Source organism: Podarcis gaigeae (assembly GCF_964106915.1).
Source record: "Podarcis gaigeae genome assembly, chromosome: 6".
Taxonomy (NCBI): Eukaryota; Metazoa; Chordata; class Lepidosauria; order Squamata; family Lacertidae; genus Podarcis; species Podarcis gaigeae.
In genome coordinates this window covers 77,573,450-77,599,903 of record NC_139682.1, presented here as the reverse complement: position 1 = coordinate 77,599,903, position 26,454 = coordinate 77,573,450, and the positions used below count along the sequence as shown (strand labels likewise).

General features: G+C 42.3%; 1 protein-coding gene across 4 annotated transcripts in view; it reads left to right on the top strand.

Moving 5' to 3' along the window:
• The window catches only part of COL11A1 (collagen type XI alpha 1 chain), a 258,210-nt gene that overhangs the window by 71,577 nt on the left and 160,179 nt on the right, over positions 1-26,454 (top strand). For 2 of the 4 annotated variants that reach the window (XM_083743154.1, XM_083743152.1), the window contains exons 5-7: positions 4,975-5,103; positions 24,462-24,605; positions 24,809-24,916. In XM_083743154.1, the coding sequence (XP_083599280.1) occupies positions 4,975-5,103; positions 24,462-24,605; positions 24,809-24,916 (381 nt within the window). Of the gene's footprint in view, positions 1-4,974; positions 5,104-24,026; positions 24,153-24,461; positions 24,606-24,808; positions 24,917-26,454 lie in introns of all 4 variants that reach the window. The other 2 variants (XM_083743155.1, XM_083743153.1) reach the window with 2 other exon arrangements.

The following is a 26,454-nucleotide window of genomic DNA, read 5'->3' as shown; positions in this document are numbered from 1 at the left end:
AGAGTCTGTAACCTGAAGCGTCTGTAACCTGAAGCATCTGTAACCTGAGGTACCACCGTATTATGGAATAGGATGCCCCTGTTTTCATTGGTGAAATGTTGGAGGGTATGGAGTCTCACAATGCAAAATTTCAATACCCTCCAAGTGTCCCGATTTCCCAGGGACAATCCCAGAATTATGAAAGCTTTCCCGGCTTCTGATTTGATCCCAGAATGTCCCTGTTTCCCCCGCCAGTGCTGTTTCTGCCAAGCTAAGGGAGGAGGGTAAGCTGGCGCTTGCCCTGAGTGGCTGTTAGGGAGCATCTTCTGGCCTCTCCATTGTCTCTACATGGCCACCGCTCCCTTGGAAAGCTTGTAGCGGCTGCTGGAGAGTGAGCGAGGAGGAGGAGAGGTTGTGGTAGCTGAAGCCCAACCTTGCTCCCTTTCATCCTGCCCAGAGAGGCTGCGGGCAAGGCCTCTCAGGGCAGGATGAAAGGGTGCAGAGTGCAAGCAGTCTTGATTCCCCCCTTTTTTTAATGCTTTGTGCATCCATGCCTAAACTTTGCCCTTCTAAACATTATTTATCGGTGTGTGTTTTCCTTTTTTGTAAATCCACAAAGAATAAGATAAAATTGGGATTAAAGCATTCTCTCAGGACTGGTGGAGGATGTGTGTGCTCGGGGCCGGATATAGGTTTGATGAGGCCCTAAGCTACTGAAGGTAATGGGGCCCTTTAGATGTCCAGCTGTCCTTTGTCAACAACAAATTGTCGCTGTTTTTGTGTGTTGAATATATGCTATATAGTAATTTAAGGACCTAATAGGTATCTAAATCCATTTGCATATGTTGCCATGCAACCAGTCCGTGCAGAATGTAGGCACCCTATATATAGAAATGAGCAAGCCAGTGATATTTTAGGGAGCAGGCCAGCAGGCGGGACCCATTACTTACATCACAGCAGCCTACACAACACAAAGCACTGTTGCTGTATGTAGGTTTTATTTCATTTGTTTTTTTATCTTATATTTTGGAAATGTACATCCAGTTGTTTTTTTCCTTTAAATTTTTTGGGGGGCCCAAGAGAGTGTGGGGCCCTAAGCTATAGCTTGTTTAGCTTATACGTAAATCCAGCACTGTGTGTGCTGCGTCACCTTGGTGAGGTGGTGGCGGCGTTTGCCCTTCTTCTGACAGGAAATTCCCTGTGGGACAAAATAATGGGGGGTCGGGGAGGGCCAGTTGGTGAGGGGGAGTGAGACACGCCGGTGGTGTTATTTTTGTGACTGCCTCTTTGCTGTGGGCACCATCACTTGGCGCCATGAAGGGAACTCATTCAGACTCCTCCGTGAGCTGGAAGAATGTGCGTGGGTCACAGTGCACAGCTGCAACCCCACCAGCTACACATTTGGTCAGGAAAGGGGCCCCACATTGGCCCAGGTGTAGCAAGAGTCTCTCAGCACAGGAGGGGCTTTGAGCGAACCTCCCTGTTGTTGCTGAGGGATGAGAATGCATGTGTGAACCTGCACATAGGGTTGCACATACTTTAAATGCTGGCTTCAATGCTAGCAGAGCGATGTGTCCTGAATCGTGCCCCCTAGGAATTTCAGATTAGTTCCCAATGAATAAAAATTCAAGCAGCCCGCAAAAAAAAGGGCAGGAATCGCAGCTTACAACCCCCTTCCCCTCCTCCTCCTCCTTTAAAAATAAAGAGGGAGAAAATGTTCAAGCAGAGGCTTGTAGCTTTTACACTTCAGTTCATGTATATTTCTGAAGCTGTATGTGAATGTGAAGGAAGGGGTGGGGGGAAGAATGATCGTGTTAAAAGTCATCACTTTGGAACAGCCGAAGCAGTATTCATAAGCAAACATAATTAAAGTCAAGGAATCTTAAGCGTGACTGTAAAGTACTGTCTGTTGCTTCTGGATGATTATTAGATTATAAAACATCCGAATGGGGGAAAGGGTAATAGGAATAACTGTGAGTCAATTGCACCAGTGTAAGTAAAATAAGATTAAAGCATTAGTCTTCTATGCGCTCGATTAACAAGAGGATTAAATACAGAACAAATCATAATAATAGCCCAGGGGTTGATTTCTTCATTGCTTTTCTGGTGTTGTAGCGAAGCTAAGTCTGTTTTTAATATGCAAGTAAAAATTTCATTAATATTCCCACAACATGCAGTGGAAGTGTCAGTCATTATCACAACTTTTTAAAAGGCTGTTGAAAGCAGGTTGAAGGAGGGTTTATTCCTTCTGGTGTCTGCATGCATCCTATATCCGCTCCCTTTCAGCCACATTTCGATTCAGAATGTTGGACTTCTGCACAACATTGCAAGCAAAACTACGTCCAGCTCTCTTAAAAATTATTCTCTTTCTCTAGCCTAACTTGTGATAGGTGGTTGGTTGCTGTTGTGACCACAGTCCAACACTGAACTTAATGCACTGAAGCCAGTTGTTGACAGTGATTCAGTCCCTGCCTTGTTTTATGATTTAATTTTGATTCATCATAGAATCACAGAGTTGTAGAATTGGAAGGGCAGGTGTGCATGTCTAAATTCCTCCACATGATGGCTACATGACCACACAGAGAAAGGTTAATGTGAAGAGGGCTTTGCATGTGGCATATTGGCAGCTATTACTAGGATCACAGGTTCTGGCACACTACTAGGGTGGCTGATTCACTACGGATTAATGCACACCAATGCACAAGACATGGAATTGATGTTAAGGTGGGTGGGGAGAGTGGGATTGTACATGGTGTACAAGTCTACACTGGGCATCATGGGTGTGCCCAGGCACATCCTAATGTTTCAAAAAAATAATAATCTAGTATCAAGGGAACTAATGGGGGGAGAGAGGGGGGGCAGAAGAAAATTGCTGGAATGGATATGAAATCTGCAACTTTTGCCTGGCTCTGGAAGTGGCACTGGGGTGATTCACTCCAGCTATTGTAGCAAGGGAGGAGGAGAGTCCCGTTTCCACAAGCAAAAGCTGCAGATCCATTCCAGCCTTTTTCTTCTGCCTGCATTTGTCTCTTTCTTATGGCTTTGTTGCCATTATATATATATATATATATATATATATATATATATATATATATATATATGGATCAGGGGCTATGTTTGGGGTGCACAAACAAGGAGGAGGAGGAGTCATCCTGCCCACAGCACTCCAGATCTACTCTGCCACTAATCAGTTTGGCACAGGTCTTTTTCTCTGCAGCAGAATTCTCCTGTTTTGACTTACTGACTTCTCGTATTATGGCTGTTTTGTTAGCTTTTTGCCTTTTTACCTTTTGCTTGTCCTTACAGTGGTACCTCTGGATGTGAACGGGATCCGTTCCAGAGCCCTGTTCGCATCCTGAGTAGAACGTAACATGCGATTGCACGTTTCGCCACTTCTGCGCATGCGCGTGACATCGTTTTGAGCGCATGCGTGAGCCGCGAAACACGGAAGTAATGCGTTCTGTTACTTCCAGGTCGCCGCGGAGCATAACCTGAAAACGCTCAACCTGAAACATATTTAACCTGAGGTATGACTCGATTTGTCTGTCTTGTCATCCTGCCCCCTTCCTTCTTTGAAATGAACAAAAACAGACAGACAAACTTGTGAGCACACCCTAAATAAATTTGTGGCTGCTGTGTATATACCGTATTTTTTGCTCTATAAGACTCCCTTTTTCCCTCCTAAAAAGTAAGGGGAAATGTGTGTGCATCTTATGGAGCAAATGCAGGCTGCGCAGCTATCCCAGAAGCCAGAACAGCAAGAGGGATTGCAGCTTTCACTGCGCAGTGATCCCTCTTGCTGTTCTGGCTTCTGGGATTCAGAATATTTTTTTTCTTGTTTTCCTCCTCCAAAAACTAGGTGCGTCTTATGGTCTGGTGCGTCTTATAGAGCAAAAAATACGGTAGTCAAAAACCCTGGAAATGAGGGGTTGAAAGCATTCGTTTCTTTTCAACAGGATTAGGAGGTTTTTGTATGATTTCAGTTCAAAATATTTCAATTCAAAATACTGGAAAAGAGGAAGGAACAGGGGAAAGCAGGCTTGTATGTGCTCTGCCAGTGCACACATGGGTCAGGAACACAACCCCTGCACAAAACGGCTGTTGCCTGTACTCATTTTCCTTGCCTGGAAAACTGGAATATTTAGCTATTTATTTTCAATTCTTTTCATTTTCTAATTTCATTTTGTGTGTGTACTATATTGTTATTCGTTATTTGCTGTTTCTCCAAAATAAGAATATGTTTCAACCCAAGTGAACCCAACAGATTTTAACAGGAAGAAGAGAAGCTTAATTATTCTGAAAAATTGGGGTTAACTTTTTCTTTCTTTCAGGTGAATATGCTTAACTGTTTCTCCTTAAAGTTAGTGGGATTTAGGCATCGCTCGTTTAACCACTTATCTGAGAGGAAGCCCCACTGAACTTAGTAGGCCTTATTTCTGAGTAGGCATATATAAGATTGTGCTGTTTGATGTGCCTGACATTGGTGGAGTCGTGCCGTCAGCTATTAAATATGCTGCTGCAGTTTATTTAAAATCCAGTTTGAATACTTAAAAAATGTAATTGCTTAAACTTCAAACTCTCTACATGCCCAAAGAGTCAGCCATCAAAAATGCCTCACCTCTCATCCCAGTTGTCTGATAATATATGAGTGGCATTGTTACCATTTATCAAATCACAAGAAGAGACAGCAGCAGCCTACGTACATCCACTTTGTACATAAAGGCTTAAACATTTGGCTCTTGCCACAAAATGATTTCACCTCCCAATAAAACACCTATTTGTACACAGCGAAACCCATTAACAAGTCATGTTGAAGCCATAATAGACAAATATAAATTACTCCGATAAATTAATGGGCTCTGCAGAATAATTAAACCTCTGTTCGATGCATCTTACTTAACCAGGCTTGTTTTGCAGAGAAGAAGGATTCCTTTTCATTACTCCCTGTGACCTGCAAGAGTTGCTAATTTATAATCTTCTTATGTTTCCCGGCAGGGTGATATCCAGCAGCTGTTGATTGTCGGCGATCCCAGAGCAGCCTATGACTATTGTGAACATTATAGCCCAGACTGTGGTTCCCCTGTGCCCAATGCTCCTCAAGCTCAGGAACCTCAGGTTGATGAGGTGAGTAATGAGTCATGTTCTACTAGATTTATTGCGCATTTAACTGGTATGCTGGGTTCATGCTATCGGAGAGTTTGTTTACAGTGAAAGATAATGCCTTCCTTACTAATACATGTGCTTAGCCATCTGTCTCAAATGCTCAGACACATGTTTTAACATTTCTTTCTATAGATTGTTTCTAAAAGAACAGTGATACATCACTAGTTCCATTGAAGAGTACGGTTCTGTTCACCTATATCACTAAAGACATTTAATCTTGAGTAATACCTTTCTTTTTCATTAGCTAAAGTAGGTGTACATTCACTATCCTCATGCGCTAGACAGAGGTGCTGGGTTGCCACCAAGATTGTGTGTATCATGCATTGCACATGTGTGACATCATGCATGTGACATGCTTTGCCCAATGTCCCCCACACCGTGAAGGCCAGACTGATGAGTCCTAGCATAAGGTTTTTACAAGAATGTTTATTCGACTATGCCCAAGACCACCTAAGAGCCACCTTTCTGAAAGCTTTTGTGTTCTGACAGTGGCTTCCATGGCTTCCCATACAGTACAGTCATACCTTGGTTTTCGAACCATTTGGTTCTCGAACGTTTTGGCTCCCGAACGATCAAAACCCGGAAGTGACTGTTCCGGTTTTCTAACATTCTTTTGGAAGCCAAATGTCCGACAGGAGCTTCCTGCAGTCAATCAGAAGCCGCGCTTTGGTTTTTGAATGCTTTGGAAATCGAACGGACTTCCGGAATGGATTCTGTTTGACTTCCAAGGTACAATTGTACTTAACCACTCTTGTTTAGAAGGTGAAGTGCTTGTGTTTTCCAGCTGCCTAGCCATAAATTATTATGATTATTTGTCTCTAGAGACGCAAAACTGATCCTTCGAATTTTCCCAACATGAATTTCAACACAATTTATTAAGCAGGAATTAGAAGTGGCCTGTGAGGTGCTGGGATGGGTAGATATTAGCCACTGCAGTTGAGAGGGAAGAGAGCTTGGATCCTTTCCAGTGAGCAACATGAGGCAGTGGGTGGCTGGGAGCATGCATACTTGACCTCAGAATAAGATATGATGGGGCTACCACAATTAGTGCCTTTATGCCTGGATATGACCTCAGTCTACCTCTAACACATAAGCAGCCATTGGCATATGGCAATGGGACCTCTATTCTCTTGCTGCACTGCTGTTGGTTGTCGCTGTGTTTTGCCTCTCTGAATGCACCGAGGCTGGAAGGGAACACGATATCCTTGAACCTACAGGACCGCCTCTCCTGGTATGTCCCACAGAGGAACTTACGGTCTTCAAACAAAAACATATTGGAGGTCCCAGGCTACAGAGAGGTTAGGCTGACCTCAACTAGAGCCAGGGCTTTTTCGGCTGTGGCTCCAATCTGGTGGAACGCTCTGTCACAAGAGACTAGGGCCCTGCGGGACCTGACATCTTTCCACAGGGCCTGCAAGACAGAGCTGTTCCACCAGGCCTTTGGCCAGGGCACAGCCTGACCCCCTCCTTTGGCAATCTTCACAGAACTCTAGCCCAATGGTTGCCATTAATTTGAATTGAATTAATTTTATAATGAAATGATTTTAGAATGTTGTATTATTTTATTGTTGTTAGCCGCCCTGAGCCCGGCTTCGGCTGGGGAGGGCGGGATATAAATAAAAAGTTATTATTATTATTATCCATGAAACCTCCGTAATTTCCATGGTGCATTTTGAAGAACTGGGAGCAAGAGCTTGCCAGGTGCTGGATTACTTCAGTTGCACAAACGGCCACAGATTGCTTGGACAGAAATTTGTGGTGGCTTGGAAGGGCTAACAAAGAGTACACCAAATGCTTTCCTCCTCCCCAGCCTCACAGGGCTTTAAGAAACGGTAGGGCCATCACTGTATTCGCAGCCCTGCCATGCATGTAAGCTGGAGTAGAAGGGTGGGGTAGGGGTTGAAGGCAGATAGCCATGCCAGCCTGTAGCTGGAGCAGCGATTAGGCCTATATCAGGCTTAGTGCCAACAGGCCTGCCAACAGGATTTTCTGGGGCCAGAATACTGTACGTAGATCGGGCACTTGCGTAAAATTTGTACAGACTTTGTCCCATGCCTTTTGCAGATGGGGAGGGGGAATGTCCAACCAACAGAATATTCACGTAATTGTAGTTCCATATCTCAAAAGGCATGCTCTGTTTAATATCTACCTGCCACATTAAAAATGAGAGGCTTGCTTTCCCCTAAATCAGCCTTTCTCAACCTGTGGGTCCCCAGATGTTGTTGAACTACAACTCCCATCCATAGCTGTCAACCTTCCCTTTTTTTGGTGGGAAATTCCCTTATTCCAGCGCCGTTTCCCGCTGTTATCCCGGATTGTTAGATATCCCGTAGACAGGTGAGGCTGCTGATCCCTTATTTTTGAGGCTGCTGATCCCTTATTTTCAAATCTGAAAGCTGACAGCTATGCTCCCATCATTCCTAGCTAGCAAGGCCATAGCTCAGGGATGATGGGAGTTGTAGTCCAACAACACCTGGGGACCCAGAGGTTGGGAACTGCAACAGAACTTGAGTTTCATGTCTTGTGAATATATAGGAGGGCCCAGCAGTCACCAGCAAGAATAGGATTTCTCTCCCCCTACCCCTGTATATGCAGCCTTGTATATACCAGCTTTCTTGCAGAATGCATCTCTCAGCCAAGCAAGAGAGCAGTGCTCTGCTTTTGGATTTTGCCATGGGGCAGTGAATGCCTGATTCAAGGCATTCTGACTTCCCCCAAATGTCCCTTAGCATTTTCTCACTTCTTCAAACAGACGCATTGCTAAACACCACAGCTTGGTAGGCATGGAAACATCCCACTTCGAGCTGTGGGCTGCCGCACCTACTCATGCAGCAATGTTTCAGCCTTGCTCTGGTCTTGTACACAACCACAGGGGTCAAATTTTGCAGCTCGAATGTGCAATTCTGATCTTCCCAAGACGTGGCCCTGGGCTTGGAGAATTGCAAAAGAAAACAAAAAAAACCATACCACAAACATAGTAAATACTTTAGTAAAAGACAATTAGCATCTGTAATGCAATGTTGTGGTGTGAATGCTTCTGTCCATTCCATCCTCTGCCTGACGTTTTCACTTACCCCACCATTCTGTGGCTGGTGAGCATGCTCATTCTTCTTTAGATTGTTTTGGGTTATTATAGTTGTATTATATATATATTATTCTTGCAAACTTTGAACTTTCCCTAGGCATGCAGGTGTCTCTGCCTTGTTTATTAGTAGCCTTGTTTTGGCTGCAGTGCTGTTGGCACTCACCAGCTGAGTTTACTGAGCTGTGCACACGCAGCAATTGGTACAGTCTGCGTCCGAGTGATGGCTTTCTATACAGTGACTATGGTAGTGACTGAGAATGCACTGGAAAACCCGTTGGCTGAGACTTTCATTGGGGCAATCTTCATCACAAAGGGAAAAAAAGCCCTTGTGAATACCACAACATCTGAAGGAGTTGGCCTTGGCTATCTTTTGGCTTGGTCAGTGTTCAAGTGCTAGAAGACCATGAGGTCCTCATAGTGTGGAAAGAAGCTGAAAGGCAAGGAAGATGTTGGTGATGGAGAAGGGTCTCTACAGATGAAGGATGAGGGAGGAAATGAGAAAGAGGACTACTTGCTGCCTCGTAGAAAGCCAGACAATTGGTCCATGTAGCTCAGTTCTATTAGCCATCTTCTGGAGCTTTCAGACAGGAGTTTTCCCAAGTCTGAACTAGAGTTGTCAAGATTGCAGCTGGGATCTTCTACAAGCAAAGAATAGGCACAACCACTAAGCTACGGCCATTCCCCATACGAGCCATTATAGTGGATAACTGAGATGGTATACTAAGGAGCTAATATACTAAGAGTCCTAGAGCCCACAAGCCAAATATTTACTTCTGCATTAATGCACAGAGTGGGATTGATGGTCCCCTTGTGGGCATATTAATGAGCTCCAGAATCACCTGAGGCTTATGAATCTCACTAGATTGATGCATCTTTGCTTTTCACCTTACAGCTGATGCACCAAAATTATAAGCATGGTCACTTGTGCTTCTGTACATCTATTTGACGTGTGAATCTGATTGACGTGATCTGAAGGCTTTGTGTAATACCATTTGAGGAAGTACTGAGTGGAATTAATTGATAAAATTATTATTTGACTATTAATAAACAAAACAAAAAGTGAGTATAGAAAAATCCTTGCTAATGACAGGCTGTCACACTGAGAATTAGGTTTATGGCTCATTAAACTGCCAAAAATCTGGCGCAGATCTATGTACATTTCAAACATCACTGCATAAACCAGAGAAATTCTGGTTTGACAAGGAATTCAGGATAACCATTGCTATGTTTTTATTTTATTTTATATTGAATACAGGGGGACTTACGTCTGAGTAGACAGTGTAAGGATCCCTTTAAAATAAAAGAATAAACACACCACATGTTTCCTTAAAAAATGGCTGGCTGCTAACACATTGTAGTGAAAGAATTTAAAGTGGATTTGTTACCTTTTCCTGTGAAATTATAGGAAGGGCTTTGTATGCCTTCATTTGGTGCAGGAATTTTGTTTTCAGTATAAACAGGACTCCGTTTTTGCACCTACACATACACACCCACCATTTTTATGTGTTCTCTGAGACGAGGAGAGGAGAAAGGAAAACTGTGACGTTCTGGGATCAAATCAGAAACCGGGATGGCTTCTGTAATTCCGGGACTGTCCATGGAAAATCTGGACACTTGGAGGTTCTGACTGTGCCTTCAGACCTCAGTAAGGGCAGGATGCAAGAGGGGTGTGCAACTAGCAGGCATTTTATTTATTTTAACTATCATATTGGTCAACAGATTAGTAGCAGGACCGGCCTTTCCATGAGACAGACTGAGGTATCTGCCTCAGGTGGCAAATTCTGAGGGGCAAAAATGTGGCAAGAAATTTTGTGCCGTGTGATCTGTCCTGCAGCCCCCAAGCCAGTTGTTGTTCTAGGGTGTAGTGGAGAACTCTGCTTCATCACCTGTGCTGAAGTAAGATTTGGTGCACAGAATGAGGAACGTGCCGTCCTGCCCTCTTTATCTCATTTATAGTATGGCAGCTGTGCAGCACACCCTACTTTTCCAGGTTAAAAGGAATCCTACTCCTGCTCCTCATAATAATAATCTTTTGAATGACTGTGAGCCTCTCTCTCCCTTAGAAGCCTATTGAGGGGGAAATCTCAACATCGACTTTTGTAAATATTCCCTCTGCACTGTAAACTCAAATGTGCTGAACTGTGTCCAGACAAATCACATTTCAGAAGCTGGAGATGTGGGGGGGGGGGGAGACCTATTTAGTCATGTACCCTCCTGGCCTACTCAAAGTTGGATTGTTCCCCGTAGAATATATTCTCTTGAGCAGTCCAGTCTGCTTCGAAAAGGCCTCATAGCAAAGGCCCTTCAGTTCTTTGCTTGGAACGGTATCCCACAGCCTCATAAATCTCACAGCCTGACTGGAGATGGAGAAATTGCTCCCAAATGGGAGCTCTGCTGCATTTGTTTTGGCCGGATCCCAACTGCAAGGATTATGCAAAAGAAATAAAAGAGATGCTTTTAAATGAAATACTTTTTAGAAGAGAAGATCCAAGCGAAGCCCTAGCCGTACTCTCTTGAGGAACTCTGTGCATCATTTTATTTTATTTTTTTACGATGCTAATTTGCTCCTCCCCCCCCTCCAAAGACTTGCTGACTTGCTAAATCTATGCTTCCTTTGAGACACAGATTGTATGAGGCACCGTTTTCATGTCTGGCACGCAGGATTTAGCTGTACCTGCAGGGCTGAAATCTGTAGAGATAATAAACTTTCTAGTTAGGAAAGCATTTTAGTGTGTTTCCCAGGGGCAATTAGAGTAATGAAACTCATAAATATTCCAGTAACCATTGATTTTGGTACAGTCCTTGAGAACTGACCTCTTCAATGCAGCTTTGCCTCAAATTATTTAACGTGATAAGGATTTTGCCTCAGAGTTGTGCCACCTGGAATAGCAGGGAGGCAATCGGCTGAAAGGGGCCCCTCTTTCAGAAACTTGCCTAAAGTCTGTGGCAAATACGAATAGGTGAATCCCATCAGTTTTGATCTAATTTTCGTTTGGTCTTACAAAAGTCTGCCTTCTGTCTTCTCTGTTATCTAGGACTTTGCACGCTGGATGACTTTATTCATAAATATGTGTTCCTGGGGCAGCCCTGTCATGATTCAGTCAGAATCCAAATCCATTGCTAATTCCAAACATTTCCAAAATTCAGTATCATCTGCTATTTGCAACTTCCCCCCCCCCCAAATGGTCAAACCAGAACATTAGAAGAAGTCTGTAAAATTGCTGGTATGTAATTAGAGTGACAGGGATATGCCATAGGCGCATGTTGCCCTTTGCTGTTACTCATTATGTATCCTCACATTCCCCAAGCTAGTGCTGGCCAGATGTTTTGGACTACAACTCCCATCATCCCTGATCATTCCTGATGCTGGCAGGGTCTGATAGGAGTTGTAGTCCAACCATGTGGAGGGCACCAGTTTGGAAAAGGCTGCCATAGACAGAAATAGCAGCTGTTTCTCCACCTAGGGTGATGGGTGGTTCAGTCTTTTTGAAGTCCATGCAACTTCTGCACATCTTTGCTCATAAGTCTCTCCTGACCATTTCCATATTAATATGTCATAATTGTTATTATTATTATTATATAAAAACTGCACTAAAATTGCATTCCAATATGTATGCAAAAATGTATTTTCTATCAAAATACGCATTTCTGCATGGATTTTGATACGTTTTGAGCCAAGAACTATGCCACAACACTCAGAGAAGTGTGAAATCTGGTGGATGGCAACACTGAAATCTCCAAATTACTCTGAGATGTTTGGATCAGGTTGGTTAGCACTGGAATTTGCAAAGATTAGATACCTCAAGTATCCCTAATATATGACCATTCCCCCACCATAGAAAATGGCAGAAAACAGAAGCATGCAACAATTAACTTTGAGCATGCTTTATCATTTATTTATTAATATGCTTGAATACTGCCTGTTATGTGGGCATTGCACAGTGCTGTACAGTAATATCATAAAGTGCAATGCAAAATATGCGAATGAAATTAAACTCAAGTTGAATGAAGCAATCAGGAAAATTACTTAAAATTCTACAACATCAACATCCAGCAAAGGCCACGGTGAACAAGATAGCCTTTAGGCAAGTGCTGAAATTGTATCCAAGTCAGTCCATGTCCTATTTCGGGGGGGGGGGGGAGGTCATTCCAGAGTATGGTTGGCATCACAGAAAAGACCCTTTTCCTAGTTGTTCCTAGAGGGATATCTGCAGCTTGTCGCACAGCCAGGAGGACCTCTGATCTTGATCTTAGTGTCCAGGTAGGTCTGTGCAGGCAACCTTATTATCACCCTCAAATTAAGCTTGTGCTTGTCGTCTTATGTTTTCTCTCCACCATAATCATAATGTAAGGAGCAAGCACTCTGTGTGGATGTTCAGACATAACCCCCCCCAAAAAAAAATTACACTAATTGCATGCTGCAAGACAACCCTCCTCTCCCTCACATGCTGTCACATCTTAGAGTTGCCATATGTCAGGGTAAACCCTGACATGTCCTGTTTTGGGGGGCCAACATACTCATCCGGGCGGATTTTTACATTTTAAAGGAAATGTCTGGGTTTGTTGTCTGTGCCGCGCCTCTTTCCCTTGCTCAGACTAGCAGCGGCTCAAGCTGTCCTCTTTTTATATATGGCAATCCTATCACACATAGACTAGTATATAAAACCCATTTTGAATTGTTTAGTAACTCCACATCCTTTAAAAAAAACCTTATATTAGATTGTCTTCTGTCTTAAGCATGTTTCTTATAAGAAACCTTTGCAAAAGCAAAGTCGAATGGGCAGTTCAGAATATTTTCCCTCTTGCAATACCCAGAAAATAATGCACTTTCAAAGCGAGAGAAGATACTTTTTCCACTTGGCATATTCCCTACAATTCAGTCTCTTTTGAAGTTGAGAAGTGGTGCTCCCAAGATGAGGATTTAATGAAGAAACCAGTCCTTTCCATTGGGACTACATGTTGATCAGGTTGTGTCATATAAATGTGCTTTTCTCTCTGGTAAAGAAAGCATGAGGTCACAATGGAAATATCGTGTTTCATCAAAGAATGCCAGGTTTTCTTCGTCCTGAAGTTTATATCAAAACGCCCATCCATGTGCAATACTCATCAGGACTGGAGCCCTACTAGGAACACATACGTAGCCTTATTGTAACTTCAGATGTTCCCCCCAAAAAAGTGACAGGAGAGGAAATACGTTTCCACCGTTCTGATGTCATGTTAGAAAAGGAAATCGCATGGAGGGTTTATGCAAATTGTTTCTGCAGCTGGAACTGGGACAATTCCCTCCCCTTCAACTGTATTATTGGGAGTTACGCAGGAAGCATTGTACAACTTCCCTGCAATTCCTTTCCAGGATTTCAAACCCAATTTGGGGCAGTCACTTGTAATCCAGACTGAGCCTGATGTGTCTTCAAGCCTTGGTGCTTAGCGACGACATTTCTGTGTGTCAGACCTTGAGACCAAAGACTTGCTGTGGATTTTTTTTGGCACACTACACTGCCACTGAGAAAGCAGGGAAGGCTCCATTCCTGGCAAAAGAAAAAGGCTAAAGCTCATCTAGAATCATAGACATAGAGTTGGAAAGGGACCATGAGGACCATTTAGTGATTCTAGTCCAACCCCCTGCAATGCAGGAATATGCAGCTGTCCCTTAGGGCGATTGAGCCTGCAACTTTGGTGCTAACAGCACCATGCTCTAATCAACTGAGCTATCCATGAATGTGTCCAAGGATGTTGGGACCAAGGGAAATGCAAGTTTCCATGGCTCCCAATGTTTCTGAATGCACTAGTCATGGACACAGTCTGAAGTGCTGGTGAGCCACTGCCATCAGTGTAGACCATGCTGAGCTAAATGGACCAAGGGTCTGATTCAGTATAAGGAAGCTTCCTGTGACTTTTTATTCAAAGATAACACCATGATGTTCTCCAGAAGTTGTGGACCCCATCTCCCAACAGCTACAGCCTGTGTGGTCAACGGTAAGAGATGATGGGAGCTATAGGCTACATCATCACACTGGCCATCCCTGCTTCCAGTTCAACCTTGCCTGCAGTACCTGCTTAGAAATGCAATTTGTTTTAACGGAACATAGCGAGCCAGCGAAAGGAAAGCACATTTATTATTTCCTACCTTCCCGCTAAATGCAAGTAAAAATGTCTTCCAAGGGAACTTTATAATGAAAGTCATAGTGCAAATTAATCTTTAGTGTAGGTTTGAGTTAATTTAGAATATTTGTTAATTAATATAGCATAATAAATACTGAATTAATATAAAAAATATAAACGTCCTAAATGTATTGTTAACTCACACCTGCAGTAAATATGAAAAAAAGAAACAACCTTGCTGTGAACAGCTCTGAGCCCACAGGCTGGAGTGGGAAAGAAATCAAATCAATCAAATGAATACTAATTTTATCATGAATAATGAATAATATGGTCCTATCTCTTTCATATTTCTATCAACCTGGGAAATGGTTTTGGGCCCAGTTGTCACAAACAGCAGATGAGGTGGCAAACTTCATTCCAGACTCCATCTGAATTTCTATGGTTGAATGTTCCCCTCTGCAAAAAAGCTCAACGTAGCAACAAAATCCCTGCACATAGACAACTAGGGGTTGGACTAGTTGGAGTAAAGCTAGGCTAGAACAGGTTCCTTTGACATCTAGTTTTCTATGGGCAGCAGAGGCAGATTAAGGGGAGCACAACTGGTTTGGTCACACTGGGAGCAGAGCATTGGAGGCACTGCAAGTGTTGCGTGGCGAGTTCCCGCCTCACCCCAGTAGAAATAAAGACACGAGACACCATTATTAAGGTTAATGAGCTAAAATTGGCCACAACTTTATTGATTACAGGTGATGAGCGGTATTGGCTTAGGCATTGGTCCTAATCTAATCAACTAATCTAATCAGTCTGTCTGCCTGAAGGCCGGGAAGGGTTAACCACCAGTAGGGGGAGTCCTACTGATGCACATCAACTAGGCATTCCCCTGGGGTCACCGCTTGGGGGCGTGCCTTGGGCCCTGGCCTCCATAGGCTTCAGACGGGGCCATGCTCCCCCAGAGTCCTTTACCGGACTACCCTTTAATAACTGGGGGAGGTGATGGCGCTCCTCCCCCCCATTCATCTATATAACAATACCTTGACCAATGCCTAACTGCCACTCGAGCAAAGCTCACCGCCAATACCCTCAGACCTGTAACCAATCCCTAATCCCCACAGAAATGTCCGCCAGCTAAACATCGTTCCCCTCATTGGAAAGATGTATGCCATCCCCATGGTAGAGGGCCACCCTGCTGAATTGAATGTTTGGGTGGTCAGTGAAATTTGAAACCCCAAGATCTTCCACTGTAGGCAGCATTCATTCATCTATCTTATGAATTCCAACATGTGAGTCCTCCCACTTACAGCTAAATGTGTTTACCATCTCATCTGCTGAGCCTCGGAATATGTGTGTGACATTTCAGAAGGTAGCTGCAAGCAGTGATCAACCATGGAGCTACTTGATCCTTGGAATGTGCTCCTGCTGTTCCTCTGCCCTTCCTTAAACAGTGGGACAGTTTGGCTGCATCAGTTCTCTTTCATTTGGAGCTGGGAAACCACAGAGTGCATAGTCTCGTTATCAAAGAAGAAAAACAAAAACAGTCTGTTTATTTAAAGATGTACAGGATGAGAAGGAATGGGAAGAGTGAAGATGCCCGCCTGGGCAGATTTCAAAGTAATCCCCAGAAAAGTCTCAGTAGAGGTCTCAGAGTTCAGAAATGCAAACAAAAACTGTCTTCTGCGCACATACACACACACACACACACACACACACACACACACACACTTTCTCTCTCTCAAAAGCAAACTGCCTGTCATCCAGGAATCAATTTCAGGGCAGTATATGAAGAAATTAAAAATTACGAAAGCATTACGACATAAGCTATAATATAAAGCCAACTGATTGCTTTCAAACAATTTCTACTCACAGTAATAAGTGGACCTAAGTTAGCCATATCCATATTTCCACAAGTTTGTTCTGAAACCCTGTCTGCACTATAAAGTTAAAGCAGAATCATACCACTTCAAAGAGTCCCCCAAAAAATCTTGGGAAGTTTAATTTGTTAAAGAGTGCTGAGAGTTCTTAGGAAAGTCCCATTCCCTTCCTAGAGTTACAATTCTCAGAGTGGTTAACAGTCAGTCCTTCTTTCCATGGAATTCTGGGAATTGTAGCTCTATGAGGCAAAGAGGGGCAAAGAGAAGCTGATCAGGACAAATTCCTCAGGCATCCCTAGTTAAGATGATATTATTATTATTATTATTATTATTATTATTATTATTATTATTATTATTATTATTATTTGTTATGGCAATTGCTTTTGCAAGGTGTGAAATAACAATAACCACACATCATATCTTCCTTTCTCTTCTACCGGCATTACTTCAGAAATGTGAAGGAGAATTAACATGTTGATGACCTATAAGCTTTCTCTTAAGGCTTCTCTCTTGCCTGTACTCTCCCCCACCCCCACCCCCACCCCGTATAATTTCAATCCATCTTGCATTAACAAAAAAAGGAAAAGGAAAGCAGGGAAGATCCCAGAACTTATTAGTTATTGACAACATTTTTAGACCACTCATTAACAAAACCTTATCCGGGTGGTGCAGAGAACTATTTTTTAAATAAAACACACACCCCATAAAATATAAAATACATGGACAAAAAAAAAAGAACTTTGACATCAAATCAGAAACAAATGTGGCTCCCGTTCCCTGGGCCAGGAAGCAGTTGTTGCCTGCTGAATTCTGCTATACAGAATCACAGTGCAGCAGGCAGCTTAAAGTGCAAGCAGAGGGTGTTGAGGGGAGCCCAGTGTCAGACATGCGAAGGTTTGATCCAAGGCCCTTGCTTCTGACAGATTGCTGTGGGATTTGTGTCACCACCTTGGCTGTAGGATTAGCCATTTTTCTTAACATAGTGTAATGCCAAAGGAGGGCAGTTGGCCCCCGCTGCATACCCTCCTAAGGCTGTAGCCCTGATTACCTGAGTTGTCTTCAAGTATAACTGCCTCTTGAATAACCTGTAACTATCTCACTTCTTACTCATTCTTAACATTTGCAGATGAATGGCTTGGATTCCTGCACCCCCCCCCAACTCTCTTGACTCATCCTTGACACCCTTTACATTTTTGCTCAAGAGATCTTCACTGCTGACGCTTCACTGTAGACCTTCCCTTTGTCCCTAATGTGCGCTTTTAATAGTTGTGTAGAAGAGAGAATTTCTACAGGTGTTGCTGTAACTCAGTCATATAAGCTTTCTTTCTTCTTCTTCTACACAGCTATTGAAGGTGAAAGAGACCTGTCTACTAGGGTTGAGATGATGGTTGTCTGAAAATATAGCTCAAGTGATGGCTTCTCAGCCTTTTGGCTAAGATAATGCAAAAATATTACCTGTGTTAATTGTTTAAGTGATTCTCTCTGAGCAGGAACAGAATTTGGATTTTTGGGGGGTGAGGAGAGGACTTTAGAATTAAGAAGATGGTCACTGGGTCACAGGGAATGGGGCCCTGTTGTTGGCACTGCTGCCACCTCTGGTGGTGATGGCATAAAGTTGAAGTTAAAAGTTTGGTTTTTTTAAAATGAACAAATAAACTAACTCTGCTACCACCCCCTGTTCAAATGGGAGAAATGCCCCACCCCAAATTTGCAGCCTAAACATGGATCATGTTATTCAGAAGGCCATTTGATTATTGCCATACCGGCCATAAATTTTGCTACTTCTGTGAGAATTGAGTGGGAACTAGTAGTGGTTTCCTCGTGTCCAAATATTTTTCACTGGGACTATCTTCCACAAAGGAAGCAATGTTATGGAATCGACAAAGTGCAGGATGTCTATCTTACCTAGCACAGGTGAATCGGAACATCATTCTCTCAGATAGTGAACTCAAGCGGTGAATGCCAAAAGGATTGGGGACAAAATGGGGCCCCCGTGAAACAAAAGAGAGGTATGCTGTGAGAAATCCTGAGTTTTGCAGAAGTACATTTTGTTAAACAAAAAAAATCTAAGGGAGCAATGCCCCCCCCCCGGAAAATAACAAAAAACAACAAATCCCAAGTAAGTACTGAGCATGCTCTGTAGTCGCAGATGGTTGAGTGTCAATTGAGAAAGAAAATTGGAAATGGAGACGTGAGAAATGGAATGTTTTCCTTTAGGCCTCCACAACTGATAGTACAGTGGTACCTCTGGTTACATACTTAATTCATTCCGGAGGTCCATTCTTAACCTGAAACTGTTCTTAATCTGAAGCACCACTTTAGCTAATGGGGCCTCCCGCAGCTGCCGCACCACTGGAGCACGATTTCTGTTCTCATCCTGAAGCAAAGTTCTTAACCCGGGGTATTATTTCTGGGTTAGTGGAGTCTGTAACCTGAAGCGTATGTAACATGAAATGTATGTAACCCAAGGTACCACTGTACCTTGGAGACAAAAGTGGGTGGCAGGGAGGTGCCACTCACTTGATCTCTGGTTGCTCCCATTTCTGCTGCAGGCTGGGAAGTGGTGGGCATGTTGTTGGTGCAGTGCAAATGCACTGGCAGAGCCGATCCAGTTCTCCCACTGGTGTGTTTGCACTGCACTGACCTTGCTGCTGCTGCTGCTCCTCTCCCAACCAGATATACAGAGGCTTGGAAAGCACTGCTGACTTACTCCATCATCTGCTGCTGCCTTGTTGGCAAGAATCCTGAGCAGAAACACTCCTGCTAGGGGTTGAGCATACATTTTGTTGTTGTTAGATTTGTAACCAACATTAGTGATCCTGAAAATATCTTATGTGAACGGCAGTTATTACTTTTGTACAGATGAGAATGTGAATCTTGATGAATCATGGCATTCCTAATCATGCCCATTGAGTTCACAAACACTTTCTTTTGACCAAAATCCAACGTGCTAGACATTGGACCACATTGAACATCCATTAAACCGTGGATGGCTTTGCCCCAATATCCTGAGATATTAGATTTCAGCAGCCCACTGAATTCTTTCCTAAAAGTGTTTACCAAGGACCGCTACACACATTCAGAATAATGTGAAACGGAAGGAAAATTACAGCCACATTTTATCACGAGGATTTTATATTTCTGCTCCGTGAATAGAATGTGCAACCAAAATGCAGCCTTGTTTTAGTGACCTTACATTTTGTTGAAATGTCAAAGGCAACATCCTAGAAGAACTAAAATATTTTCCAGTTGATCGTGTATGATGCAATTCAACCCGCTAAATATACTTGCTTTTTATATGTGCCTTTGCAGTTTCTCATTCATGAATGACGGGCTTTTCAAACTGTGCCTTTGGCAATGCTTAGCATAAATATCAATTTACTCACTGTCTGTGTGCCTTTTTTTTAAAAAAAAAAAATCTAGCATACTTGGCACAGTTTTTTTTGATTCAGTCAATGTTTCTGTTTGTTTTGTGGTCTCTGAAGAACTTTTTCTAACCTGCCCTTAGCAATTGAATTAGCCACAGGATTGACACAGTCCAGAGCAGGCACTAATTTTGCTGTCAGACTGATCCTATCATTATTTTTAACTAAATAGAAATATTATTAAACGGTATGCAGTCCTATTTTAAATGCTGGGTAACTGATCGGCTGAGTGCTAGAAATAAATAATAATGCTTGTCACTTAGCTCAATGGTACAGTGCCTGCTTTGCAAGCATGCAGAAGATTGTGAGTTCAATACCTGCCATCTCCCGTAAAAATACATACATGAAAAAAATCAAGAGATGGGATAGATCTCTTGGAGAAATGCAACTAGTCAAGATAGAGAACAATACTGGCCTTGGACAAACAGCTTGACCTGATACAAGGCAACTTCTAACGTAATTGTGGGATATCCAGCCTCATATAACCAACATGCTTAAGTCTAATTAATGCATGGAAGGGGTTAAGACCATAGAGTGGGCTGTCCTGCCAGGCTTAGCTACAGTAGGCCATTCCCCCTCACTTTTGGAAGAAGGGTTATTAAGCCTTTGTTCTTCCATTCCACCATGTGAACTCCTGCAAATAAGGAGGTCTGGTCCAGTTGTTCCAAGCTCAGGCCCTGCATCTTACAAGCCATCTTTGTATTTCTATACAAATAATTTAGAATTTAGGAACATTTATAAAAATATAATTAAAAAGCAATGTGTCAAAAGAGAAAAAGAATAAAGAAAATGAAATATATGTTTAAAAATACGATCCTTACAAAACTCATTTGTATAGAAAAGAGAGAGAGAGAATGAGAGACCCATTATCACATTTTTTTCTCCCAGTTACCCACCCTGAGAGATAGCTGAGGGAGGTGATTTTAACCAGGTGTTTCCATGCACAACATCCACATTCTTAGCTGCTGCATTACAGCAGCTCTGAAATTCAGAGGAATTACTCTGAAACACAAATCTTGTTTAAATGTCCAGCTACTGCCACCCCCCGCCACCGGGGGTGATGTTTTGGGATGCCTGGTGCTCTGCCCTCTATTTTGCTTTAAGCTGGGACAAGAAGGGCACCAGCAAGACTAGTCAAAATCTGGACAGATTGCAATCTAAGCCTTTCCGTAGAAAGCCTTTACAATTTGATTGCATAATTTAGAATATCTGACCCCGGCCATAAAAAAGTACTATATCTGTTTGTCACACTTAAATGCTTTTCTCCATCATAAAACGATTGTAGTGTGCTCAATGTAGTTTTCGTCAGTGACAAATTTTCATTCATTTTTGTTTGTTTGCCCAGAGAAGCACATGAATGCATGCAATTGAACCTCTTTGGCTGACTAGCCAGAGGAGACAGACACTGAGGTGTTACATTCCTCTGCAGACACAACCTATTTGTTCTCTATCAATAGAGCTTTCAGAGAGGCTGCGACACAAGAGGAACTATTTCTTATGGAGTTGTGCTTTTCAAAAATCACCTTCAGGGAAATGTGCCGTGTGTAAAGACGTCTCCTTTGCATATTTCAATTTGACACTGAAACTCTCGGACCTGTGCATTATAAATTGTTAAGTACCATTGAAGAACTTGGTGGGGAAAGATGCATGTTCCTCTTTTGATTTTATTTAGGGCTGATAGATTCTGATTTCATTACATCTTGACTTGGTTGATGGTTGGCAGGTTTTGACCAGTTTTATAATATCTGTGGGCCCATGTAGCTTTAGCTGCCTGTTCCTTGGGACCATAAAAAGGTGACAAGTCTTTTTGGGCTAGACGTCAGACTCTATAGGCAGGCTTGTGATAGTATTTAGGCCCCAGGTTAAATGCCACAACTACCACCCTCATTATAGCTATAATCATCTTATAGCTACAACTGCTCAACATTTATTATATACTAGCAAGACAGGGCATGCCAAAATTTCTCAGCAAGGCTTCTGTGCCTTTAACATTATAGGAGCAGGCAGAAATTCCACAGGCAAATGATTTCAAAGAATCATAGGCTTCTCGAGTTTGAAGGGCCTCGAGGGAAACAATAAGCTGCTGTACACAGGAATGCTGCTTCTGTGCTGAATGGTCGCTCACCTGAGTTGCAGGTGGACTTTGGCTGCAGCCCAGCCCAGCTTTCCCCATTGGGGCACAAAATAGACCATTTCCCCTTGTGGCTGGTCACTGGAATCCTTTTCAACCGGCCGTGGAGGCTTGTGGGATTGCCCACCAAAGCTTTTATTTAAAACCAGCCAATCATGGCAGTTTAAATGGGCGGGGCAAGACTGGCAGACTGGAATGGAGACATCTTCACTCTAGTCTGCCTCCAGAATATTGTGTGGTTATCTCACCTAAGATTCCCAACTGTACAGTATTCCAGCCATGCAAAATATCAAGAGATGTCTATGCATGCACATATCTCCATCCAAGCTGATTTATGCCTAAAGCACATTCTCAATTGACAGAGTGCAACCCTGAGGCCAAGATCTGTCAACTTTTGATGAACTTAATGTGCTATCCCTAGAAGATGATCCTAAATCAGGTGAACTCATGGAGATTAAAGGGTGAAGCAAGTGAGCGCAATCCCCAATCCACACGTCAGGTCTACATGAATGAAAAAGTGACCAGGGCTTACGTTCATTTCTAATTTTGTGGACATATTTTGTGGATAGGTGGGTGGTTTTGTTTCAGAGTGTGGCATTCCATTTTGATAATAGTGACAGGGTATTCACTGTTGGACGTCAACATGGTTTTAAAAAGCATTCTGTATTTGAATAAAATTAAATCAGTTTCACACACATACATACACATCTGTGAGCCTTCCCAGTGTTTTCCTCACATAAATGTTTACTTATGCAGCATTTATTTAAAATGCAGCTTAATAATTAAGTCTGGGGAAAGTGTTCTGTTTTATTTTTGCCTGGGAATTAACAATATGCGCATTAGAGTAAAATTGCTGAATTATTGAAAAATAATCCATATTTTCTTTTTAGAAATGCAAGCTTTCTTACATAGTCATTGCATTTTATGAAAAAGCAAGAGATATTGACATAGTACATTTTAAACATTTGCCCTCCAGGGTTAACTAAGGCTCTCTATCTGTGCTCACTGACCCTCCACCCCTTCCACTGAGTCCTCGTCACATATTGGAGGGACAATTTCTGAAGTTGAGAAGCCATGGTGGAGGCTCCTTGCTTCATTCTGAAAGCTGATCACACAGAGTTCTTAATGAGTCAAGGAACCTTAATGGGTACTGGAGACTCCCATCTTCAGATGTTCCCCTTCCAAAACATGGGAAGGTGCAGTGGAGGGAGTGGTGCCAGGCCAGCAAACCTAGGGTTGCCATATGTCCTGAATTTTCCGGACATTCCCAGGATCCAGCCATTGGAAACAATGTCTAGGCATCAACAACTGTGGGCAAAAGCTCAACAACTTTAGGCCAAAAAAGTTTGTTTCCAGATTTTTGGTTTTTGAAATACGGCAACCCTAAGCAAACCTGATCTGTTCTCCCTCTTCTTGTGATTCAATAGCATGACACTGAATAGAGTTATTATGTGTGCGAGGATTCACACTGCAATCCTCTACCTGCAGTCTGAAGTGATTTTCTGCCATCTCCCTTATTACACCCAATTTAAGTCTTGAATTGAAACATCTCACTTGGTCCACTCTCCCTTTCGCCTGCACTGCTAGCATGTCAGATAATTTTGTTGGCATGCTAGCACTGCATGTTTAGAGGCTGCTATTCCAATTTAAATGTTTGCCTTCCCCGATGAGTAATGATTTGTCTGTTGCATATCCAGCAGCATTTTTATTGACCCTTCTTAGTGGTGGGAACTGAAGGACATTTTTGACAATATGTTTCTTACAGGTAGTCAATAGGACCTGCCAGCTAACTAACACCAGTAAAGAAACATAAGAAAAACTTTCCCATGCATTATCACAGGTGTTCTATGTAACTAAATATCGGCCAATTCTAAACCAGGTCATAAACCACCATCCTTTGGTTGCATTGCTGTAAAAGCAAGACTTTTTTTTCCCATCTGGAACTTGCCGGAACTCAGATCCGGCACCTCTCAGGTGTGTGCCATTGCCATTCTAAGAGGTGTTCATGGTGAGTTCCGGCACCTCTTTTTCTAGAAAAAAGTAGCACTGGTAAAAGATAACATTTTAATGCAACTATTCCTTGCTTTTTCATTACCTTCATGTTTATTTTATATAAATCTGAAAGAAAATAAGGAGATCTTGCTAATAGAAGTTCGGTGCTTTACTTCTCTTAACTTTTTCTTCCAAGTGAGTAAAAGAGCTTTCCATGACTGCTAATATAGTTTGCGGCCACTAACACAGCCACGCCTGGTATGTTTCCTTTCACAATTTAGTATGGAACTGAAGATTTAATTGAATATGACTATGACTATGGAGATCCAGATTATAAAGATTATAAAGACCTTGACTCTGTAACAGAGGGACCCCCACTGTACGACGAGATTGTCACACAGACTGAGGTAACGGCATGTGCTGTGTGTGTTGTGTGACGTCCCTGTCATCTCCCTTGTGGTCTTGTCATGTGGTGTCTTGTGTTAGCTAAGCCTTTTGTTCCTTTTCACCTCTCTCTTGCCTTCCTGTTTGTCCCTAAATCTCATTTTAATTCAACAGTGGAAGAGCAGAAGACCACCAGCAATTGCTTATCTATCTATCTATTTGTTTGTTAGTTTTAAGCCTTTTGACTTACTCTGCTTCCTTTCCTACCTCACTGCTGTTCCCCTTTCATTCATTTATGTTTTCCCATTCCATCTTTCAACACCCTTTTTCAGAAAAAGAAAAAAGCCCCAAAGAAGAAGAGGACAGTGGCTGCTAACTCAAAGAGCAACTCCCAAAAGTTCACACTCAAAAAATATGAATCATTTTCATCCAAGAAGAAGAAAAGCTATCAAGCCTCAGCAAAAAGCAAACTAGGGGTAAAGGTAGCCAAAAAATAATCAAGATCTTTCCTCGACCAAGCCTGGAAGATCTGTGATGTTGAGAAATGAGTAGCTTGCCTCTAACCCCCAGTAGATGAATTCACCTTTGGCTAATACCACAACCCAATTGAACAGAGATTCCTCCTGCCCATTTGCCTTCCTCTTTTGTGGCTAATGTCCTGTGTTCTCTTTCCTGTCAGGCCAACATTGTCGATGAATATAATGAATATAATGTGGCTGAAACTGACTATGGGACATCTGAGGGCTACCAGACTGAGACTCCGAGCCGAACGACGGGACCAAATGAGGTAATGAGGAATGGAAAAGTATACAGGCAAGGATACTTCAAAAGATCTTAGTCAATAACTTTTACCAAGTCGTAATCGGTTGCCCTCATTTAGTCTTATGAGAGATCCTCTAAAGACCAAAGTGGCTTGTGCCACGTTCCTGAAATGCACAGTTTTACTCCAATGTCTGGCATTTCGCCTTTCAGTTCTGCTTGAAAAATAACACCTAGAGATTGCAAAAAAGAAGCTCTCAGAGTTTAATCATATACATGTTTTGATGTTGTGCATCTTGCCCATATTTGTGATTTCCGTGGCGTGAGGATGAAAGGAAGGGTTAGTTTAGTGTCTGTTGGCATTGCAAGGTAGAGAGGCATAGCTCAAACAAGGCCAATTATTTAATGGAAAAGAATGCAGTGACTGGATTGTGAGTGGAGGTAGAGAAAGGTCATAAGCAGGTGGCCTTGAACTTGGTCTTTGATTCCCCACCCTACTGATAATGCTTTTAACTCTATCCTCCATAAATTCCAAAGCCCCATGCACAACAATGTGTACTTTTCCAAGATGGTGGCCAGGATGCATTTTCCCACACACATAGCACTGTGAATGGAAACATGCACCTCATTCATGCCATATAGTGAATGGGGATGAATTGGATGCATGAATCGCCATCTGGATCAACCACACCGTGTGGATGAGCATCCATATGCAGATCCATCCATACCTGGTCAGTTTCCATTGGCTCCCAATATGCTTTCATATGTAGATGTCTTTTACTAGAGTGGGAGGTCTGTGTCTAGTCTGTAGAATCAAGTTGCATTGCAAATATGTCTCTTAGGATTTCAAATACGCCTTTTATTGGAAATTCTCCAAAACTGTCCTTCATTTTCTGTTGAAATTTGGAGTGTGCAATCAACTGACATTTATGAATGTGGATATTTTGCTTCGTAAATATCGACTTGCTATAAAACCATGGTTTTCCAAAGGTTTTGCATTATACTGCAAGTTATTTGCTGCTCTTGTAAACAATTTCATGTTTCAAGTACATAATGACAAAATGCAAAGGTTATTACTTTGGAAAGTGGATTAAAATGCTTTCATAGTTGGGTCTTTTTTTATGGCCTGGGCATCTTGAAGAAAATGCTATTCAAATAATGCTAGTGCTTAAAAGCTAACTGCTTGGTTTCACACAGTTCTCATAATTGAGAAAAGAAAGGATGTCCTGAGCCTTCAAGATGTATTGAACGTTACATGTAGAAACATTGTAAACCATTTTCTGTCTGTGAGACACATACACTTTTAAGTGTACAAACAATGCAATGCTACAAAATAGCATTTATTAGAAATATTTCTTTTTCTGTTCTCTTGTTTTAAAATTTCCATGAGATAATAGTTTTATCATATGTTAGCAAATGAAATCATCGCACATTAAAACCAAAAAGTTATTTAACCACATATGATTAATCTGCAGCTTTTTGTGTTTTCCCCTTTAATTTGTACTCCAGGGATTGTATTGTATACAGTGGTGTTGGTCAGCTGACTGCAAGACTTTTTAATAATAA